The 19,834-nt window shown below is 38.9% G+C and overlaps 1 protein-coding gene across 1 annotated transcript in view; it reads left to right on the top strand.

Annotated features, from left to right (window-relative positions):
• The first annotated feature begins 2,923 nt into the window (after positions 1 to 2,923).
• Positions 2,924 to 19,834, top strand: part of LOC107541464 (amine oxidase [flavin-containing] A) — a 60,833-nt gene continuing 43,922 nt past the window's right edge. Inside the window, exons 1-2 of the mRNA XM_016218531.2 lie at positions 2,924 to 4,157; positions 18,786 to 18,880. Of these exons, the coding sequence (XP_016074017.2) occupies positions 3,242 to 4,157; positions 18,786 to 18,880 (1,011 nt within the window). The 5' untranslated portion in view covers positions 2,924 to 3,241. The remainder of the gene's footprint in view (positions 4,158 to 18,785; positions 18,881 to 19,834) is intronic.

Here is a 19,834-nt window from a genome sequence, read left to right as displayed (position 1 = left end):
GTGTATCATTAGGTTAAATTCCTAGAAGTGGGACTGCTGGGTCAAGGAGTGAATGTATTAAGTGATTTTTTTAGATATTACCAAATTCCTCTCCACAGGGGTTGCACCATTTTCAACTTGAGCTAGCAGTGTATGAGAGGGCAATACATGTCTGTAGACAAAGAAGAGCATTTTCAAAAACTGTTAATGTTATCCCCAGAAAAATGCATAAAACTCCTTGTCTGTAAAAAGAAATTAGGAAATCATAGGAGAAAATACATTGAGATATACATGGCACAAATAAAAAATGAGTTGAATAAAATAAGAACTTAATGTTCAAAATCCTCAACTGAAAAGGCATAGTCAAAATTTGCAGTAGAAGCAGTAAAGAATAGAATTAGAACTGTCAAAAATTAAATCAGAAATATGAAGGATAAATTTGATTAGCTCTCTCAGAATTCAGAGGAAAAGGACAAACATGATAAAAGACATAGAAATGTGCTCTAATATAATTATAGGTGTTTCTCAGAACCACTTAAAACAGACTTGAGTCAAAGAAAGGGAGGCAGAGCAAAGTAGAATAAATATTAACTTATTTAAGGAAAAAATAATAATATAAAACAGACACAACAATCCATGTAGAAGAAAACTGTCTTAGCATGAGGATTAATAAGAACTCCAAATTAAAACTCCACAAATTGAAAGGATTCATGATAGATACTACACACACATATATGCATACATGCATGCCTATGCATGTGTTTGCATGCATACATAGACTCATATTATCCACAAAAAAATGTTTAATTTAGGGATAACTAAAACAGTGTCCTACAAGTATTCTGGAAATAAAGACATTTCTTTTAAAGATGTTAAATAAAACTGCCAAATATAAACTTTCTAGATTAATATTTAGGAATAATTATGACCCTAATTAAATTAACCAAGACAGGTTTTAATTGATGAAATAATTCTAAAATTCATTTAAATATATAAAACTATATTTACATAAAGAGTATGTAAGAACATCATAAATAATTTGTAAAGAACAGTTTTGGGAAGAGACTAATCCTTCCATCTGTTAATGTCTACTGTAGAGCAACAATAAATCAATCAATGTGGCATTGATGGCAAAGTGGCAAGAATAAGCAGGTCAATATAACAGAAGAGATGGCCAAAACCAGATCTCAGTATTTATATTAGATAAGGTAAAACAAGACTGTGGAGACTGGAAGGATTTTTCAACAGTTTTATGATAATTGGTTAAGTATTTGGGTTTGTGAGGGTATATTCAGATCCTCATAATACAGCATATAGCATAATACATACCACTGGATTAGGATTAAATAATTAAATTTAAAATATCAAACCATCAAAAAACAAAAGAAGATGGATTTTTTTCCTTCAGGTCTCTTAAGTTTAAAAACAATGGACGAAAGCACTGAAGGATAGATATATGCACATCAGATAAACTTAAAATTTCTGTATATCTAAAATACCATAAACAGTACTAAAGTATAAAATGGAATAAACTCTTTGCAGTGAAAATATCAGGTGATGGGTTAACATATTATTAAAGCACTTATAGAAATCAAGTACAGAAAGGCATTAACTGACCATTCACAGCAGAAGAAAATGAAATGGCTAATTATATTATTACTGATAAATAAATTGACTACTTAGTCATAAGTCTCAATTCCTTTTCTTAAAACTGGATAAAGAAAACAATAAATCTATACAAAAGCTCTTAAAACTAGATAAAGAAAAGAATAAATCAATATTTCCTTGCAGTTTGTTCAGCAGGATGTTGTTTGATACAGAATGGGATGAGGGGTGGGTGGGAGATATGTTTATAGGTGGGAACGGATATTAGTTAATTTCCTAGTGTTCTCATTATTTACTTTGAATCCAAGTCATAATTCCCCCTATTTTTGAGGGTTTAGCGATGACAAACTCAGCTCTATTGAGAAAGAGTGGAAATTTAAGGGATAAAACTAGCAAGACAAGAGGCTGGCTGCACAGTTAAATATGCGCTCTAAATATTCCTCTTTTCAGTAAGCGGGAATCGTGTGGTTTTTGTTTTGTTTTGTTTCTGCACCTTAGCCATCCGTTGACCTTCGCTTTTAAACTGCAGACCCCGCTTAGTCTGCGATAGCTGAGTCCTTAATTTTCTCGACTACTTGCTTCAATTTTGGTTAAGCAACCCGGCTTGAAAAAAAACTCACAGAAAACCGGTAATTGCCACATCTCTCCCAGTGACTGTTATCACTTCACCCCGCCCCCTCGCGAAGGAGGGTAGGAGGCTGCGCAGACCTCACCCGGCCCCTTGTGATGTCACAAAGGAGCCAAACCAAGTGGAGCGGCAGGCCTGCAACTTTACTATCCAGGTCCACTTCCTTAAAGTACCCGCTGCCTGAAGCCTACCCTGGCCCAGCCTCCTTTTAGTTAAACTGTAAGAATAAAAGCAGCCGGTTGAAACCCTTACGCGGCCACGCCCCTATTCTCATTCAGCCACCAGCACAATCTAGCACGAGCGCCACCGTCCCCCGTCCCCCCCCCCCCACGGTGGCTTCGCCTGGCCACTAGACCACTCCGAACGCGAGAATGCCCCACGCGCGCGCCCGCAGCAGTTGCGGAAGGCGGAGCCAGGCCACAACAATGTCGCGTCTTTGGTGATCTAGCCTCGGAGGGTGATGGTCAGGAATAGCCGGGCCTGAGAGGCCGGCGCCCTTAGGGGCGGGGCGGAGGAGAGGAGAGGAGAATGTCAACCCCCAGCCGCCCCGGAACTATGAGTTTACACAACGCTGAGGCCTCTCAGGGCACCGGCACCGGCAGCGGGAGTAGGCCCGAGGCTCAACGAGAGCCAGGAGTCGTTCCCGCCTCAGCCCAGATCCCGGCCCGGGCCTCCACATCCGAGTCCAGTATCGTATCTGAGTGGCGAACCATTTCTTACTCGCTTTCCAGCCACCAGTCGAACACTTCCACACCCGATGCGGACGACTCCTGGACCTCCAGCGTGCCTTCCCAGCTGGGTCCCGAGACTAGGCTAAGAACTGATAGCAACTCTAACATCGGCCTTTGGGACTTTCGCACTTACAGCCTGCCTAGCCGGACCTCCATCTCAGACAGAGTCTCCAGCACCTCTGAGGCGGTTGCCCCCGACTCCATCCTGGATAGCGATAGTCTCTGGGTAACAGTAACTGAACCTCCTACATCTAATAACATCCCCAGGGGATCGGTACAAGGATCCATCCAGGCCTTAATGCCCGGCTCCCTCACGGTATTGGTACCAAGCTCTGTACCCAGTAGCACTTCAGAAATATCTGGACATGGCTACTCCCTTCCCTCATTGTTCAACTACCCCCGGTTTTCCGTTCGAGTACCTGCAGCACCAAATAACACCCCCCGAGTGTCATTACAAGAAACCTCGGTAACCCGCTCTCCCCAAGTACATGTACAAAAATCTGTCCCCTTCTCGGGCTCTTCCTTACCGTCCATTCAGGGGTCCCCCCTGACCTCAGTGCCTAACACCGCAAGGAAATCAGTACAAGAACCAGTCTTGTCCTTAAGCTCCTCGCTAGTGTCCGTTCAGGGGCCCCCCCCGCCCTCAATGCTGAGCAACGCAAGGAATTCGGTACAAGAACCGGTCATGTCCTTGAGCTCTTCGCTACCGTCCATTCAGGTGACCCCCCTGCCCCCAGCGCTCAGCACCCCACGGAGTTCAGTACAAGAAGCTGTCAAAGTCTATGGCTCTTCCAGAGGGTTGTTACCAGAGTCCAGCCCGCCCCCAGTGTTCCGCCCCCTTAGGCGTTCACAACAACCTCCTACGCTGGTGAACTCCTCCCAAATGTCTGCAAGAGTGTCCACCCAGGGCTCAGTGCCAAGTACCAGTCGAATCTCGGTGGAGGAACTGGATCCGCCTTGGGACTCCCCCAGGATATCAATAAAAGTATCCGCTCCGCCCTCAGGGCGGGACTCTGCCCAGCTATCTTTGGAAGAATCGGCTCCGCCCCGGGGCTCAGCAGGAGAGTCTATAGAAGAGTCCTCCCAGCTCTTGGCCAGCCTCTCTCCTGTATCCACGCCAGGGGAGACTGTCAACCAGAGCATGGCGAGTCGGGAGAAGGCGAGCCTCTCAGGCCAAATGTTCGACGTAGTCGTGATAGGAGGTGGCATCTCAGGTCAGTGTGAACCGTAGCGGTAGCCTGAGGGTCCCTGGTCGCCCCAGAGTAGGGGATTTTCAGTAGCGCTCTGGCATTTGGGGAGGGAGGGGATCTCTCTCGTGCATTGTGTATTCGAGAGTGCAACAGTGGCTGCCCCAGCCAGAGCAAAGCAGAAACGCGGGTTGTGCCAGTTTTGTTCGTGGTGTGAACTGCGAGAGGCAGGAAAAATTATTTGTTACTACTATTAAATACTAGCATTTAATTAGCTCTTGCTGTGCAGTTCTATTTAGCACTTTATGTAGATTTTCTCATTATTCAGCAGTCCTGTCGGGTGGGTAACATAGTCGCCTCCATTTTACAAAACCAAGAAACTGAGGCGTTTAGAGTCAAATCACCTAGCCGGGAAGTGGCTAATTCGTATTCTCCCATTTAAGATTCTCACTTCTAATCCCTAAACAAGCAAAGGACATCAGTATACGGATTTTTGTAGTATCGATGCAGTAATAGCGTTATTCCTGTCCTTTCTTTTGTAAAGTGCCTTTCTTTAGAAAATTTGGTAAGAGAAGAGGAAGGACGAAGAATTGTTAAGGTAAAAGGTTCAGATATATGGTGACAGATGGAAACTAGAATTTTGGTGGTTAACCCAATATAATGTATACAGATATCAGATTATACTGTTGTATACCTGAAACATATAATATTAACCTATGTTACCTCAATGAGAAAGAACAATACAAAAAGAAAAAGAGGGGTGGGCTTTTAGTTTTAACCTACTCCCACTGTTTTTTTTTTTTTAGAATTTGCAGGAAGATGTAGGGCAGTTATTGCCCAAAAGGATTCTTTTGTGAAGTTGGGGTCAATGTCAGGGTATGCCCTGCTTATATCCTTTAATAAGAGCTCCCACACCACCCCCAATCCTGTCCTATGTTGAGCCAGCTGGTAAGCCTGGGTTTCCCTGGTCCTGGCTTGGGTTTGTAGCTAGCTGACCAATGAAGTGATATATGAAGCTTTTCAGTATCTTTCTGGAAACCTCATCATGACTGGTATTTAAAATTGTCACTTATGTTGTTATAATTGGTATGTTTGAAATTTACAAATTGTGTTTCAAACCTAGATAGAATCCCACACTAATCTGTCCACAACCCAGGAGGGTGTTAATAATTTCTGAAGTATACCTGTAGGACCTGATTTAGAAAGAGGGAGAAAGGCAGGAAGGGGGTAAGTAGGGTAGCCTCACAGAAGCCATTTTTATGTATAATCCTTTTGAGGAGATTCTGAACATGCTTACAAATTAAGTTTGGGTGAAGATAGCTTTTTACTTGGCCTGTGGAGGATAAACAGTCTTAACCACCAGAAAAGAGATTGGCATAAGCTGTTGCTTTGACAACTCCTGCCAGTGCCAGCAAAAACATGCATGTATGTTGGAGCATCAGAAGAAAGCAGATCCTGGTGAAGAGTAAGAAAAAGAAATATTTCCCAGCCCTGGCTGAGTAGCTCAGTTGTTTAGAGTGTTGTCCTGTTAAACCAAGATTGCGGGTTCCATCCCCAGTCAGGGCACATACAAGAAGCAACCAATGAGTGCACCTATGCATGGAACAACAAATAAATCTCTCTCTCTCTCTCTCTCTCTTTCTCTCTCTCTCTTTCTCTCTCCCTCCTCCCCCCCCTCCTCTCTCTAAAATCAATAAATAAAAATTTGGAAAGAAGTATTTCCCTTGCTTCCATTCATTCATTCACTCACTCAACAAACACTTGTTGAATGCCTGCAGTGGACTGATATTTCCAAAAACCTAGAAGCAATATGATTGTTGTTCACTGGAAAATAAGTATGAGAATGTGTTTGGTAAATTGATTAGGAGTTCTGTCTCCTTTCCTATCCTCATACCATCCATATTTCTCAATTCAGGGCTCTTTCTGGGATATTATTCTTGTCTTTTTCTTTTTCTGTGCTCCAGTATTTCTTCAGCAGAGTTTTATCTTTTATTTTTCCTCTGCCTGATTACCTGCTCTTTCTTCCTTTATCATGCAGTTACTGACCCTTACGCTTTATGACCTTACAACAGCAGGTCCCTTTTGGTTCTCATTCTAAATAAATAGCCAGCTTTGTACTGAATGTTGTATTTGTAATTTTGCATTTTTTTTTTTTAATTAAGGAGTGCACCCAAATTCTATAAGCTTCAGGCCCCTCAAAACCTGGATCTGTCCCTGGTTGCTATTAATTATTTGCTGATTTACATTTGGGGGAAGTAAAGGGCATTTCTTACACAGGAGTTCACACTCCTATTCCAGAACCCAGATTCCAGTCCATCAGTAACAACGGAAAAGGCACTGGGCTTCCTCTCATATGATTTCTTATCAGTCAGATTTGAGTAATTTTTAACACAAAAACTGACCAGAAACATTGCCTTATGGCTATGATGTCTTCCCAGATGGTTCACCAATGCAAGTCTGGCTCTGGATAAACCTTGCACACAGACTGGGTCTTTCATAAGCAAATGAGAGAGAGGCATTACTTCCCAAGGGTTCTTGAAAACTCAAACACATCATCTTTGTGTGCATTTAGCAGTATCCCATGAGTGACTTGATGGTCCCTATATAAGTTGTAAATGCTTTTGAATGTTTCTTATAACTTTTGCCAGGACTTGTACATCTTAATATGCTACTCACATACTTATAGTATATGGCCAGTACTTATCATCTGCAGTATTCCTATTATGTAACAAAAGAGCTCCCAGAAGAGTACAAATTCTGAATGACATTCCTCAAAATCAACTCCATTTTAGCAAAATTATCTTTCCTTCTGTATATGTTTGACTGCACAACATCTTAATATCTGTCTTTTGTCATTAAGATACATAAAACAGAATGTAGCTCACAGCCACAAAATTCCTGTTTCTGTCTACTCACCAATTAAATAATTTTATATAGTATGTTAGTTGTTAAGAGGGGGAAAACCCCTGCTCATTTGTAAGTAGCATAATGGTATATTTTACATATTCTGGCCCTTATCCATCATCCATCATCTATCAACATGTCTTATTTGAAACTCCTTTCATGTTTTCTATGACACTATTGGATATTGAGGTCCCCCCCCCCATTGATTGCTCCTTTTCTATTCCTTCCATTGTGCCCATATTCTTGTGAACTTCTTGTTTTTAAATGGCCTCAAGTTTCCACTGTTCATCACTTTTGAGTTCTTATGCACCTTCTCTCTCTCATTCTAGGACTCCACCTTTCCCTTATCTATAGAAAGCTCTTAAGTCCCCAGTTTGAATCCTTTTCTTCCTCCAAAATCCAGTCTCATAGCTTATATGCTCCTGGATATTTCACACTTGAATGTCTTGTTCTTACTTCATATTTAACATGTCCCAAAGACTCCTTGCCCTCCAACCCAGCTTCTTTTCCTCACTTCCTTGACTCTCTTTGGCACCACCAACCTTTCCATCATTTTTGACACATCCTTTTCTATACCTATTCAAAAGATCCTTCTAGCTCCTCTCAGGCTCTTTCTTTTCTCCATTCCCAGTGACACCTCTTTCCTCAGGACAGAATCTTGACCCCTTCAGCTCACTAGGTTATGACCTTCTCCCCAGTGGCTACCCTTTACTTTGGGCTCTCCCCTCATGTCCATCCTTCACTGTCCTCCTAGATTTAGTTTTTTTAAACACTCCTTTCATCACCTTGCTCTTCTGCAAGACCTTCAGTGGTCTATTTTCAGCCCTTCAAGCTCTCCTCCACACCTCCAATTATCTGGCTCCACATTGTTGAACAAGTAGCATTTCTTACTATCCCCAATACTGACTTGAGCTTTAATCACACTGCTCTCTTATCCTCAGTGCTACAGCAGGTCTATTTTGTCCTTCCATTTCTCCCCTGTTTTGTTTTTCTTAACATGGAAGTGCTTCTCTATGATCACTTACATTCTATTATTCAATACCTGATTAAGGATCCTTTCCTTGATCAGTCTAGCTCCCCATTGATTTTTCTCTCCTCTTGTAGAGTTTATAATCTATATCTAACAATTCACACTTATTTTCTGTCTCTATTTCTTTTTGTTGTTATTTATTTTTGTTTCAAATATTACAGATGTCCTTTTTTTCTCCCCAATGACTCATTCCACCCCGTCCCACCCCGCACCCCAGTCCCTCTCCTTGGGTTGTGCATATATACATATGAGTTCTTTGGTTAATCTCTCTCTATTTCTTGGTGTTGTTTTAAGTATAATGGGTCAGTCACTGATTTTAGATGCTAGTTCTTACTCATGAGCTGATGCAAATGTAACAACTCATGACAGAAACCCAGTCACATAAGATTTTAAAATCTGCCCCTGACTAAATTTCTGAATTGGCTCTCTTTAGGGAGAGAGAAAAAAAGCCCACTACCAAGGGACAATGCATATTTCAGAGTCTTTGGGCCAAAGGGGCTTTTAAATGGCAATCCATCTAGTCCAATCACCTAAAATTTTAATCCTCTCGATAGCATCTCCTTAGTGATTATCTGTCTGTAGCTTTGAACACATCCAGGAAAAGCAGCTCATTATGAGTAGAGGTGTCTCTGGTTCCTGGACTCTGTCAAGCATTTTGGGAGCCTCTACCATATGCCAGACACTATCTAGATCACAAGAAAAGAGGTATAAAAGATGGATAAGTAGGGTCCTGCCCCATCCTCTTGCAAGAAATAATCAAGTAGGAAAATAATTGACATTAATACAGTGAGGGAAATATTAATATTTTGAATATGAATAAAGTGCTGGGACCTGGAAAGGTAAGTAGGACTTTAACAGGTAGAGATAAGAGGATAAAATAAAGACATACCAAACAGCTGAGACCAGAGGCACTCAGATACTGAGTCATGAGACTGTGATCCATACATGAGCAGTGTTTAATTTTAAGCCCATGGCAAGAGTTCCAGGGATGGAAAATAGTTGCATATTGTGCCTCTAGGGATGTGGTCCTGGTAGCCATTGAGATTACCCCTGTGTACCACATCTGCCCATGAATTTGGTGCCTGGGTGAGCTGTGCATGGTTAGTGAGTGCACAGTGAAAACACTTTAGTCATAACACTGGATAGTCCTGGCTGATTAAAAAGCTTTTTTCATATTTTTTGAAATGAAATTCTAAGTGTCATGTAGAAAGATATATTTCCAAATAGTGTCTAAGCAATAGAGAACTCACCTATACTTTAATCTATGAACTGAGCTCCACTAAAAGAAATGAGAACACCAGCCACCCTAAACTCCATGCTGTGTAAAATCAGCAGGGATTGAATCTTTCTGTACTGAGACAGAAAAGCCATTTTGCAAGAAGATTGACTAATAGTGTTTTGAACTCTGACAATTGAGTCCACAACATACCACAATTTCCCTTTTTGCTGAAATATTTCACCCTGAAGAATCATTTCTGCCAAGAGCATTTTAGGCATTTTAACCCAGAACTTGGCAGCACATATCTGTGGTTTTACAGTGATTAAGAAAAGCTTACATTAAAAAATTCTACTTCTTTTAGGTGCCTTAGTTATTTAGATACTCTGAGCAGTGCAGGCTGAGCATTAACTTTCTGCCTTTTAGGATACTTCTTTGCCCATATTTTGCAGTTTTTCTCAAAAATAAACATATTTTTACTGTATAAACTTTTTTTAATGTTGAACAAAGAATACAAGAATTACATTTATTTGGGTTCTGATTTTTTTGATATCATCATGGTTGAATGAGCTTTTGGGTTTATCTGACATTTAATGGGCACTTTTAGCATTTTGCCAAAACTAATTGATTTGAATCTATACATAATCCTCAGATAATATGACAAGTTCATTTAACAGTAATATAATAATGTAATTATAGTATAACTATAGTATAATTGGGCCACAGAGACAAATTGTTGAGAAAAAGAAATTTGGAAGCCTACTATTGGCAAATACTGGGTCATACAATCTTTGTGCAGGTGTGACATAAACATTTTACATATAACAAATCTTGCCAGTGTTTGTATTCAAGTGTACCTGGAAATATTGAAGTTATGTTTTATATCACATACAGGGGGTTGCAAGAGTATAGACATCTAGTCAGCACTTGTTTGAAGACTATAGTTTCATATATATAAGTTGGATAGATTTCATAATGACAGTTACTTTTAATTTTAACCTTGAGTTATTAGAACTGCACAAAATGAATTTTAAAAAGTTCAATTACATTTTTAAATGTTGTAAGGTTTGAAACAAGTTGATTGTTAGGAATGTTTTATCTTTGTATTTTGAAAAAATGTTTCAGTTTTACCAGTAATTTGTATTTTCCTTGGACAGTGTATTCCTCATTATGTTGTTGTCTAACATTATGAATCAGGGCAGCTTAAAATTTTTGAACCACAGTTTTGCCATTTTGTAAAATTAGGTATTGGATTAAGTTCTATGTGATATATCTTCCAGTGTCTTTTTTAGTAATTAGCAGCTTCCTAAAGGTCTGTTTCTTCAGCTTTCTCTTTCAGACTCCTCCTCAACATTTTTTTCTTCCATGTTGTATTCTGGAAATGGTTTTCATCATGTCTCGTATTGACATCCTGCACTAACTTAAATCAGTACTTTGGTCTTTTTTATAGGTGCTCATTCATACTTTCTCCATGGCTCTTCTGAGCTTTAGTTAAAGCCCTTTTCTCTTCCTTGCTAGGCCAGAGTAATTAAAACCCCACTTTGTAACAATATTTAATCAATTGATTAGGTAAGAGTGTCAGTAAGAACATAAAAACCAGATAATAAGCTTTGAGAGTTCACTTACATATTAACCATGTTCAAGGGTCATAGAATTGCAGCCTGTAAAAGCTCAAAAGTACCAAAACTGAGATTCAGAGGGTCAAGTGAATTACCACATGCCACAAAATTCTTAGTGGTATAACTTGGCTTTGGACTCCTAAAATATTGACTGTCAGGACAATGCTCCTTCTGTGCCCTGCCTCCCTTGGCTTGTTCTATAGGGTCATTCATAGAACTATAGTAAACCTTATTATTGCTTTACTTTAAGGCTTCATTATTTAAAACCTAGTAGTGACTGTTATTATACACTAATTTATACTTTAGAATATATTACATGTAATGTTACTGATTCATGAACATTTAAATTAAAAATATGGGGCACCCCATTCGGTCAAATGTCCTTTATATAAAGAATTTACTTCTTTTTTGAAAAATTGTTCCTAGTATGTGTAGGATAATGTGTAGTGATTGTTTGGATAGTTTAGAAAAGTGGTTCTTAACCTTTTGGAGCAAATGTCTCTTTGGATATCTGATGAAAGCTGTACTACCTTTTCGCAGAAATCATGCATATTTTTATGCATAGACTTTTTTTTTAAAATACATTTTATTGACTTCAGAGAGAGGAAAGGAGAGGGAGAGAGAGAGATAGAAGCATCAATTGAGCCCACAACCCGGGCATGTGCCCTGACCGGGAATCGAACCCCGATCGCCTGGATCCTAGGTCGACGCTCAACCGCTGAGCCACACCCGGCCTGGCTAGACTTTTTTTTTCTACACCAGGCCAACATCTGATGTTATGGAAACCTCTTCAGTGTCACTGTCCCTGTAGTGTAAATATTTTGGGCTTATACTGAGACAACAGAAGTTGTGAAAAATAAGAATTTAAAGGATTTATTAGGTCATTAGACAGTTACTAATAGTGAATTTGTAAATAGACAATGACAAAATATCAAGACATCCAGTCTGAAATATAAGGCACCTGCATTTCCTACATTAAAACCATAAAAATTAGAACAGTGAACCTGAAATGGTTTAAAAAGAAATAATCTGAGGAGAAAACATTAGTGAACAAAATGGAAGGCTGTGGTGGTTGATATGATTTTTTTAAGTAGTTTTCTAAGACTGGTATTTACAGACCTTACATAGTGAAGTGAAGCCATTGATGTTAAATACAGTCATGTGCTGCTTAACAAAGGGGATATGTTCTGAGAAATGTATCATTAGGTGATTCTGTGGTTGTGCAAACATTATGGCGTGTACTTATACAAACCTGGATGGTATACCACCATGGTATGTGCTGCCTGGCATTCACCTTTAAAATGTCATTATGCTGTGCATGATTGTATACATTCCTGATTTAAATATACATTTGTAATGACTTATAAAGATCATTGGTCACTGAAGCATTTGACAAAATTTGGACCCAAATGGAAGAGTTAAGTTCTCTAGTTTATCTGTCAGTTCATTTGTCTATCCAGTGACCACGTGGCATAGGATCCCATGAGCCTGAAGTGCTCTTGGTGCTTGAGTTTGGTTCAGGGGTTCAGTGGTGATACAGAGAAGGAAGCAGTAAATGAGTGACAAGGAAAGGATTTCATGGAGGAAACAATGCTTGGCAGAAGTGCTATGGATTTTGGATAAATTCTGAAATGTAATGAAGATGACCTAGATTTAATCTTTGTTGTTGAAAGTATTACAGATTTCCTCTTTATTTTCCCCATTGGCCCCCTCCACCCTGCTCCCACCCCCTTCCCTAGACTTCCTTACACTCTCATTTGTCCATGGGCTATACATATATGCAAATAAGTTGTTTGATTAATCTCTTCCTGCCCTCCCCAGCTTCCCTCTGAAATATATCAGTCTGTTGCATGCTTTAATGTCTCTGGATCTGTTTTGTTCATCAGTTTATTTTGTTCATTTCATTCCACATATAAGTGAAATCATGTAATACTTGTATTTCTCTGACTGGCTTATTTCACTTAACATAATACTTTCCAGGTCGATCCATGCTGTCCCAAAGGGCAAGAGATCCCTCTTTCTCACAGCTGCATAGTATTCCATGGGATAAATATACCACAGCTTTTTTATCCACTCATCTACTGATGGGCACTTGGGCTATTTCCAGATCTTAGACATTATAAACAGCGCTGCTATGAACATAGGGGTGTATATGTTTTGTCTGATTGGTGTTTCAGGTTTCCTAGGATATATTCCAAGACCTGAGATCACTGGGTCAAATGCCAGTTTCATTTTTAATTTTTTGAGGAACCTCCATACTGTTTCCCATAGCGGCTGCACCAGTCTGCATTCCCACCAGGAGTGTACGAGGGTTCCCTTTTCTCCACATCCTTGCCAGCACTTGTCATTTGTTGATTTGTTGGTGGTAGCCATTCTGACAGGTGTGAGGTGATACCTCATTGTTGTGTTAATGTGCATCTCTCTGATGATTAGTGACATTGAGCATTTTTTTACATGTCTCTTGGCCATCTGTATTTCTACCTTGGAGAAGTGTCTATTTAGGTCTTTTGCCCCCTTTTTTTTTTTAATCCTCACCTGAGGATATTTTTTCCATTGCTTTTCAGAGAGAGTGGAAGGGAGAGTGAGAGAGAGAGAGAGAAACATTGATGTGAAAGAGACACATCAATTGGCTGCTTCCCTCACACACCCCAGCTGGGGCCATGGATTGAGCCTGCAACCAAAGTACATGCCCCTGGCCAGAATCAAACCCGGGACTCTATTCCTCAGGCTGACGCTTTAACCACTGAGCCAAACTGGCTAGGGCTGCCCATTTTTCAATTGGATTGTTTGTCTTCCTTTTAAGTTGTATGAGCTCCTTATATGTTTTGGATATTAACCCTTTAACAGATGTGTCGTTGGCAAATATGTTCTCGCATACAGTGGGCTCCCTTTTCATTTTGTTGATGGTTTCTTTTGCTGTGCGGAAGCCTTTTATTTTGATGCAGTCCCATTTGTTTGTTTTCTCCTTTGTTTCCCTTGCCCAAGGAGATGTATCAGCAAACATTGCTACTTGAGATGTCTGAGATATTGCTGCCTATGATTTCTTCTAGGATTTTTTTATAGTTTTACGACTTGCATTTAAGTCTTTTATCCATTTTGAGTTTATTCTTGTGTATAAAGATGACCTTTAAGGTAACCCTTTCCAGATTAAATGAGTTCACTGTGACCTGTGACTTAAACGAAAGCCTCCTTTCTTGCATGTATTCGTACATTTATTCATTTAATCATTCATTTGATAAATATTTCTTGATTGAGTGATTACTATGTGCCTTAGAGCAAAATTTATGGTTTTTGCTCTCTGTTTTCCTACTTCTTGAACGTTGCTTCTAAAACTTCAGTATGAACTGATGTTTGAGTATACTTTTTATTGTCCTCAGAGTATTCAGTCCAAGAATCGAAACATGCAATTATGTGAGAATTCTGTTGCCAGAGACCATTTCACTGAATAATAGAAAATTAACTTTAAAGTTTAATATGCTGCATACTATATACATCATATCCCAAGGTGGTGACAAATATCAAAGTTGAAGAATATGCCACTTTTAAGAATAAACAGAAAGAACTAGGAGAGTCAGCAGAGCATAAGCCAAAGCTACATTAAAACTTTTTTCCAATACTCTTAGCAGCTTCACCTGGGAACCTGCTCAAGGGAGTTCATTACTGTGAATATAACAGTCTTTTAAGGTATGAAATCAGCTTTCACAAAGTGTGCTTTGAGATATGTTTTTTTGTTTTGTTTTGTTTCTTTAAAGGCAGAGGATAGAGAAGTGCTGAGTTAAACAGGAGTCTTCACTGTAGGACTTATCAGGGCGCACCCCACATTTCCCAGAAGGAGAAACAGCATGAGATATCCCAACTTCCATGAACATTGATACTTTCTCTGGAGCTTATTGAGGACTAGTGTTCCATAAAACATTCTGGAATCTGTTGCTTTAAACCACAGTGCGTCTTAGTGTGCAGAATCTGAGGATAGCAGTGTGGGGCGCCCTTGTTGTATTTTAAGTTTCAGTGAAAGAATAGGGAAAATAATGAATTAAAGGCTAATTGCATTCCCTAACTTGGGTGAGATCCATTTATCTAAAGTGAAGATGAATGCTGAATAATAATTAAATAAATTAAGCCTGTCTAGACAGTCTGTCCAATTCAGGACAAATTGAAGTTAATTGTTAGTTTTTATCTATTTATCATTTGAGACAACACTGTCTTTGGGTTTATCAAAGGGATTAGAAGATTTGGCATTTTCAAAAGCAGAGAATTATTTCTGAAAGGAAGCAGAAATATAGATGGATGTACAGATAGATGGATGGATTGATAGATAGGAATGGTTGTATGTACAAAACAAATGTGTGTGCACATGATATTCTCTATTGTTTCTTGCTAAAAAGTATAATACTGGTCGAAAGACCAGAAAATATACTAGTAGTGTTTAGAATCTGCTAACTTTTAATATTTATAAAGTGCCAGGTGGCAGTGTGTGCTAAAAAGAAAAAGAAAACAGGATAACAGGGACAGTGTGTCAGATGATTATATCATTTGTCTATATTGACAGTAGGGTCACTGGACTTTTTTTTGAAGAATACTCTAGTTGTTTTTTTTTTTTCTTTAATCCTTACCAGAGGATATTTCTTCCACTGCTTTTCAGAGAGAGTGGAAAGGAGGGGGGGGGGGGGAGAGAGAGAGGGAGAGAGACAAAGAAAGAGAAACATCAACGTGAGAGAGACACATCAATTGGTTGCCTCTCCACTGGGGCTGGGAATCGAGCCTGGAACCGAGGTACATGACCTTGGCTGGAATTGAACCCAGGACTCTTCAGCCCACTAGCCTACATTCTAACCACTGAGCAAAACTGGCTAGGGCAGGAATACACTACTTTTCAAGGTTTGTTCTGGTGAGGAAGGGAAGACACTAGATCATCTGTTGTGGAAGAAAAACCAGAAATTTAACTGGAAAGGGTGACACGACTGAAACGGACCAATTTCTTTTTTTCTAAAATAGAGCATTGTAAGCATAAGTACGATTAAGGAAAAACCCCGGACGATGTAAAGAAGCCAAAAGTAAGTGTCAAGCTAGGTTCCACAGTGACAGGACACTTGAGATTTGTATTCCAGGAAGCAAAGGACCTTTTCCTTGAAGGCTTCATTGCAGATATAGTATTAACTCCTTCTCCAGGTTCACTATGTGGGTTGTCATTTCCTATACCATTTCTACGGGGACAGTAGCCATCTCAGGATGCTGGAAGCACTGCAGAATCTGGGAAGCGAGTTTCCAAGGGCAGTGGCTTTAAGAAGCTGGAGCATGATTTGAGGTTGCCATGGCAACCCCAAAGCTGGCTGCATACTCTCACCCAGGGTCCCCTGATCTAATAACCAGGAATACCATTGCCTGAACTCTCAAATGAGGTGTGTTTTTAGCAGACTTTCTTTTTTTTTTTTTAACCTCCCTAGTAAATCAATTAACCTACTTTATTTAGGTTTCAGTAAAATCTAAATGATTGAAGAGAGAGAAATCAGGAGTGGAATTGTATTGTTTTAAACTCACCATACTTATTTAAAACACTTAACTTGAGCCTAGCTGGTGTGGTTCAGTGGTTCAGCGTTGACCCAGGTACCAAAAGGTCACTGGTTCAATTCCTGGTCAGGGCACATGCCTGGGTTTCGGGGCTCCGTCCTCAGTAGGGGGTGTGCAGGAGGGAGCTGATTGATGTTGATTCTCTCCCATCGATGTTTCTATTTCTCCTTCTCCCTCCCTCTCTCTCTAAAATCAATAAAAACATATTCAAAAAAACACTTAAATTGCAAAATTATTAAAAATTTGCCTTGCTATGAACTGTTTTCCTGTTTTCAGTTTTTGCATTTTGAATGTAGTCAGATCCTTTATTCCATACCACATACATAATAGCCTCAAAATAACAATACCAATACTAGCACCAACGAAATGATTACTGAACAAAATGTTTGCAGTTCTTTTTTGTTTTAGGATATATACCATTAGAAGTGAACTGTCAAATTAGTATTTTTAAAAATCACAATAGTTCGTCTCCTCAACCACTTTTATAAATATTTAGGTGTCATTTGTATCGTCTTACTAATCTTATTCCTGGTGTCATTCTTTTTTTCTCTTTTACCCTAATATTCTCACTAACGTTTTTTCTTCTTGAAGTATTTTTATCTCTGTAGTCTGCTTCATAATTTTTAAAATAAGAGTATAAAGATAACTAAGTATAAAATAGCATTAGAAGCATAAAAATGTAAATTTTTAAAATGTATATACACATATTTTCTAACTCGGTGAGCTGAGAGAGCCTAGAAGCAATGACACCCCAATAACAACGGGGCACACCTGGAGCCCAGATCTTGGTTTCTAATAAAAGGAACCATTAAAAGAAACCAAGGCTCATTGGAGAAATGACTGATTCTAGGGCTAGGACAGAGAGAGACAAGATGAGACTGGAACATCTTATAATACCAGAAATTAAGGAAATACACAGACACATACACACAAAATGATGAGAGCATGTCAAAGCAACACAGGAGGCAACTGAAAGAGCTTCCAGTGACTAAAGCTGGAAGAACTTGAGCAACAAAATAAGTAACATGGTATTAGATTATATCCCAAATATAAAACAGCTGTTTATGAATCCATACTGGTATAAATAAATAAACAAATAAATAAATAGGAGAGAAGACAAATCTCCTAAGCTGAAGAATTCTAAATAATTTATGTCCATACTTCACCCTCAAGAAAGTGGAACATAACTCCCCAGTTTTTTAAAATTTAATTTTCAATTACAGTTTTTATTCAATATTATTTTGTATTGTTTTCAAGTGTATAACATAGTTAGATAATCATATACTTTACAAAGTGACCACCCCAAAATTTCCAGTACCCACCTGGCACAGTACATTGTTATTACAATATTCTTGACTATATTCCTTATGCTATACTTTATATCCCTGGGACTATTTTGTGACTACCAACTTGTTGTACTTAATCCCTTCACCTTTTTCACCCAGTCCTCCAAACCCTCCTCCCTTCTGGCAACCATCAGTCTATTTCTGTATTTTTTTAAGTGTAGGCTGTGCATAGACTTCTTTCCAAAGAGTATAGCATGGAAAGGGAGGGGGGAGGAGTAACTTCACAGTAGAGAAACGTGGCAAACACTACCTCAGCCAGTTGGTCACATTAACATCAGAGATAAGTTATGTTGATAGGATGCACCTTTGATACAATGTTAATCCACAACATTTTCTCTACTTTTCTAGTATTACTATACTGGTTTAAAATTAATCTTTTATAGCAGTTTTTATTTACCGGTGAAAACATTCTCAGCTTTAAGTGAATGAATAAAATATGGAGCATGATTCTTCTCTTTAGTAACTTTGAATCTAGTGGGGAAAACATGATCTAGCAAGTATGTAATACAGATATTAAATCATAGTAGGTGACCATGGGGGGCTTATGTTGAGAAAAGTACAAATATACTAAGGTGTAGCCAGGGGAAGTATCCAGAAAAACTTAGTCTTCTGTTTATACAATTAGGATTTCTAGAAGAGGTGCACAGTAATGGTTAGTTTAAGGTTCACTAAGTTCTCTTAAATATGATTTGATTATCATCAAAAGACAAAAACTATATTTTAAAAATTATTATACTTTGTCAACCAACCTTATGATAGATAATAAAAGTTTGATAGATAATATAATATGCATGACAGATTATAAAATTGGTGGCTCGATCAATCACAGTGTGGTCAGAATTTATTAGAAAGACAGTAAAATCAGGCGGTTGTGTATGATGCCCTCCATTAGTTTTATGTGTAGACTTGATTAAATCTTGGATGTTCCATTTTTAAATGTTAATATGTTCCTTAATTATGTTGTCCTTTTAGGATTGTCTGCTGCTAAACTGTTAGCTGAACATGAAGTTAATGTTTTGGTTTTAGAAGCCCGGGACAGAGTTGGAGGTAGAACGTACACCGTAAGAGTAAGTGATTTAAATACTTAGATATAATATCTCACACAAACTAGAAGTGATGTCATTGGAATACACAGAGCTAGAAGAGATCTCAAGAGTTCACACAGTGAAGCTGTTTGTGCTCCATAGTCCTAAACTACTCCATCCAATAAGTCTCCCTTTTTTTCAAGAAGCACTCATCAAAAGAGTGATATCCTCTGACTTACATGACCTTGCATTCTAATGAAGAACACAAACGTGAACAAATAACTTTAGTACAGTGTCATAATTTCCATACTATAGACCTAAATAGAGTACGTAGTATCTCAGGTTGGGTTATGGTTTGACTGGACTCAAAGTAACTATACACCCATAACACACACACACACACATACACACACACGCACGCACGTACACTTAGTATAGGTTCCTTATTTATTTATCCAAGGATTCACAACTTAAAAGAAGGGTAGCTACAGTAAGGAGAAACAAACGCAGCATATTTTTGCGTACCTTTTTCTTTGGTCCTTGTTCCCTTAGAGGTCTGCTGCTACCAGAGACACTTTTTGCTCAGGTAGGGTCAGCTAGACAGGAGAAGAAACCCACTTTTCACTGCATCACTGCTTTTTATACAGGAATACCTTGTTTTATTATGCATTGCTTTATGGCACTTTTGCAGACATTGTGTTTTTTACAAGTTGCAGGTAAAACTCTCAACCAGCAAAAAATGATGACTTGCTGAAGGCTCCGATGATAGTTATCACTTTTTAGTAATACAGTGTTTTTAAATTAAAGTATGTACATTGTTTTTTAGACATAATGCTATTACATGCTTAATAGACAACAGGATAGTATAAACATAACTTTTATATGCACTGAGATACCAAAAAATCGTGTGGCTCCCTTTATTGAATATTCCCTTTATTGCTGTGATCTGGAACAAAACCCACAATCTCTCCAAGGTATGCCTGTGGTTGAGCTTAC

Source organism: Miniopterus natalensis, chromosome X, assembly GCF_054644295.1.
Source record: "Miniopterus natalensis isolate mMinNat1 chromosome X, mMinNat1.hap1, whole genome shotgun sequence".
Taxonomy (NCBI): Eukaryota; Metazoa; Chordata; class Mammalia; order Chiroptera; family Miniopteridae; genus Miniopterus; species Miniopterus natalensis.
This window is presented reverse-complemented; position numbering and strand designations above follow the sequence as displayed.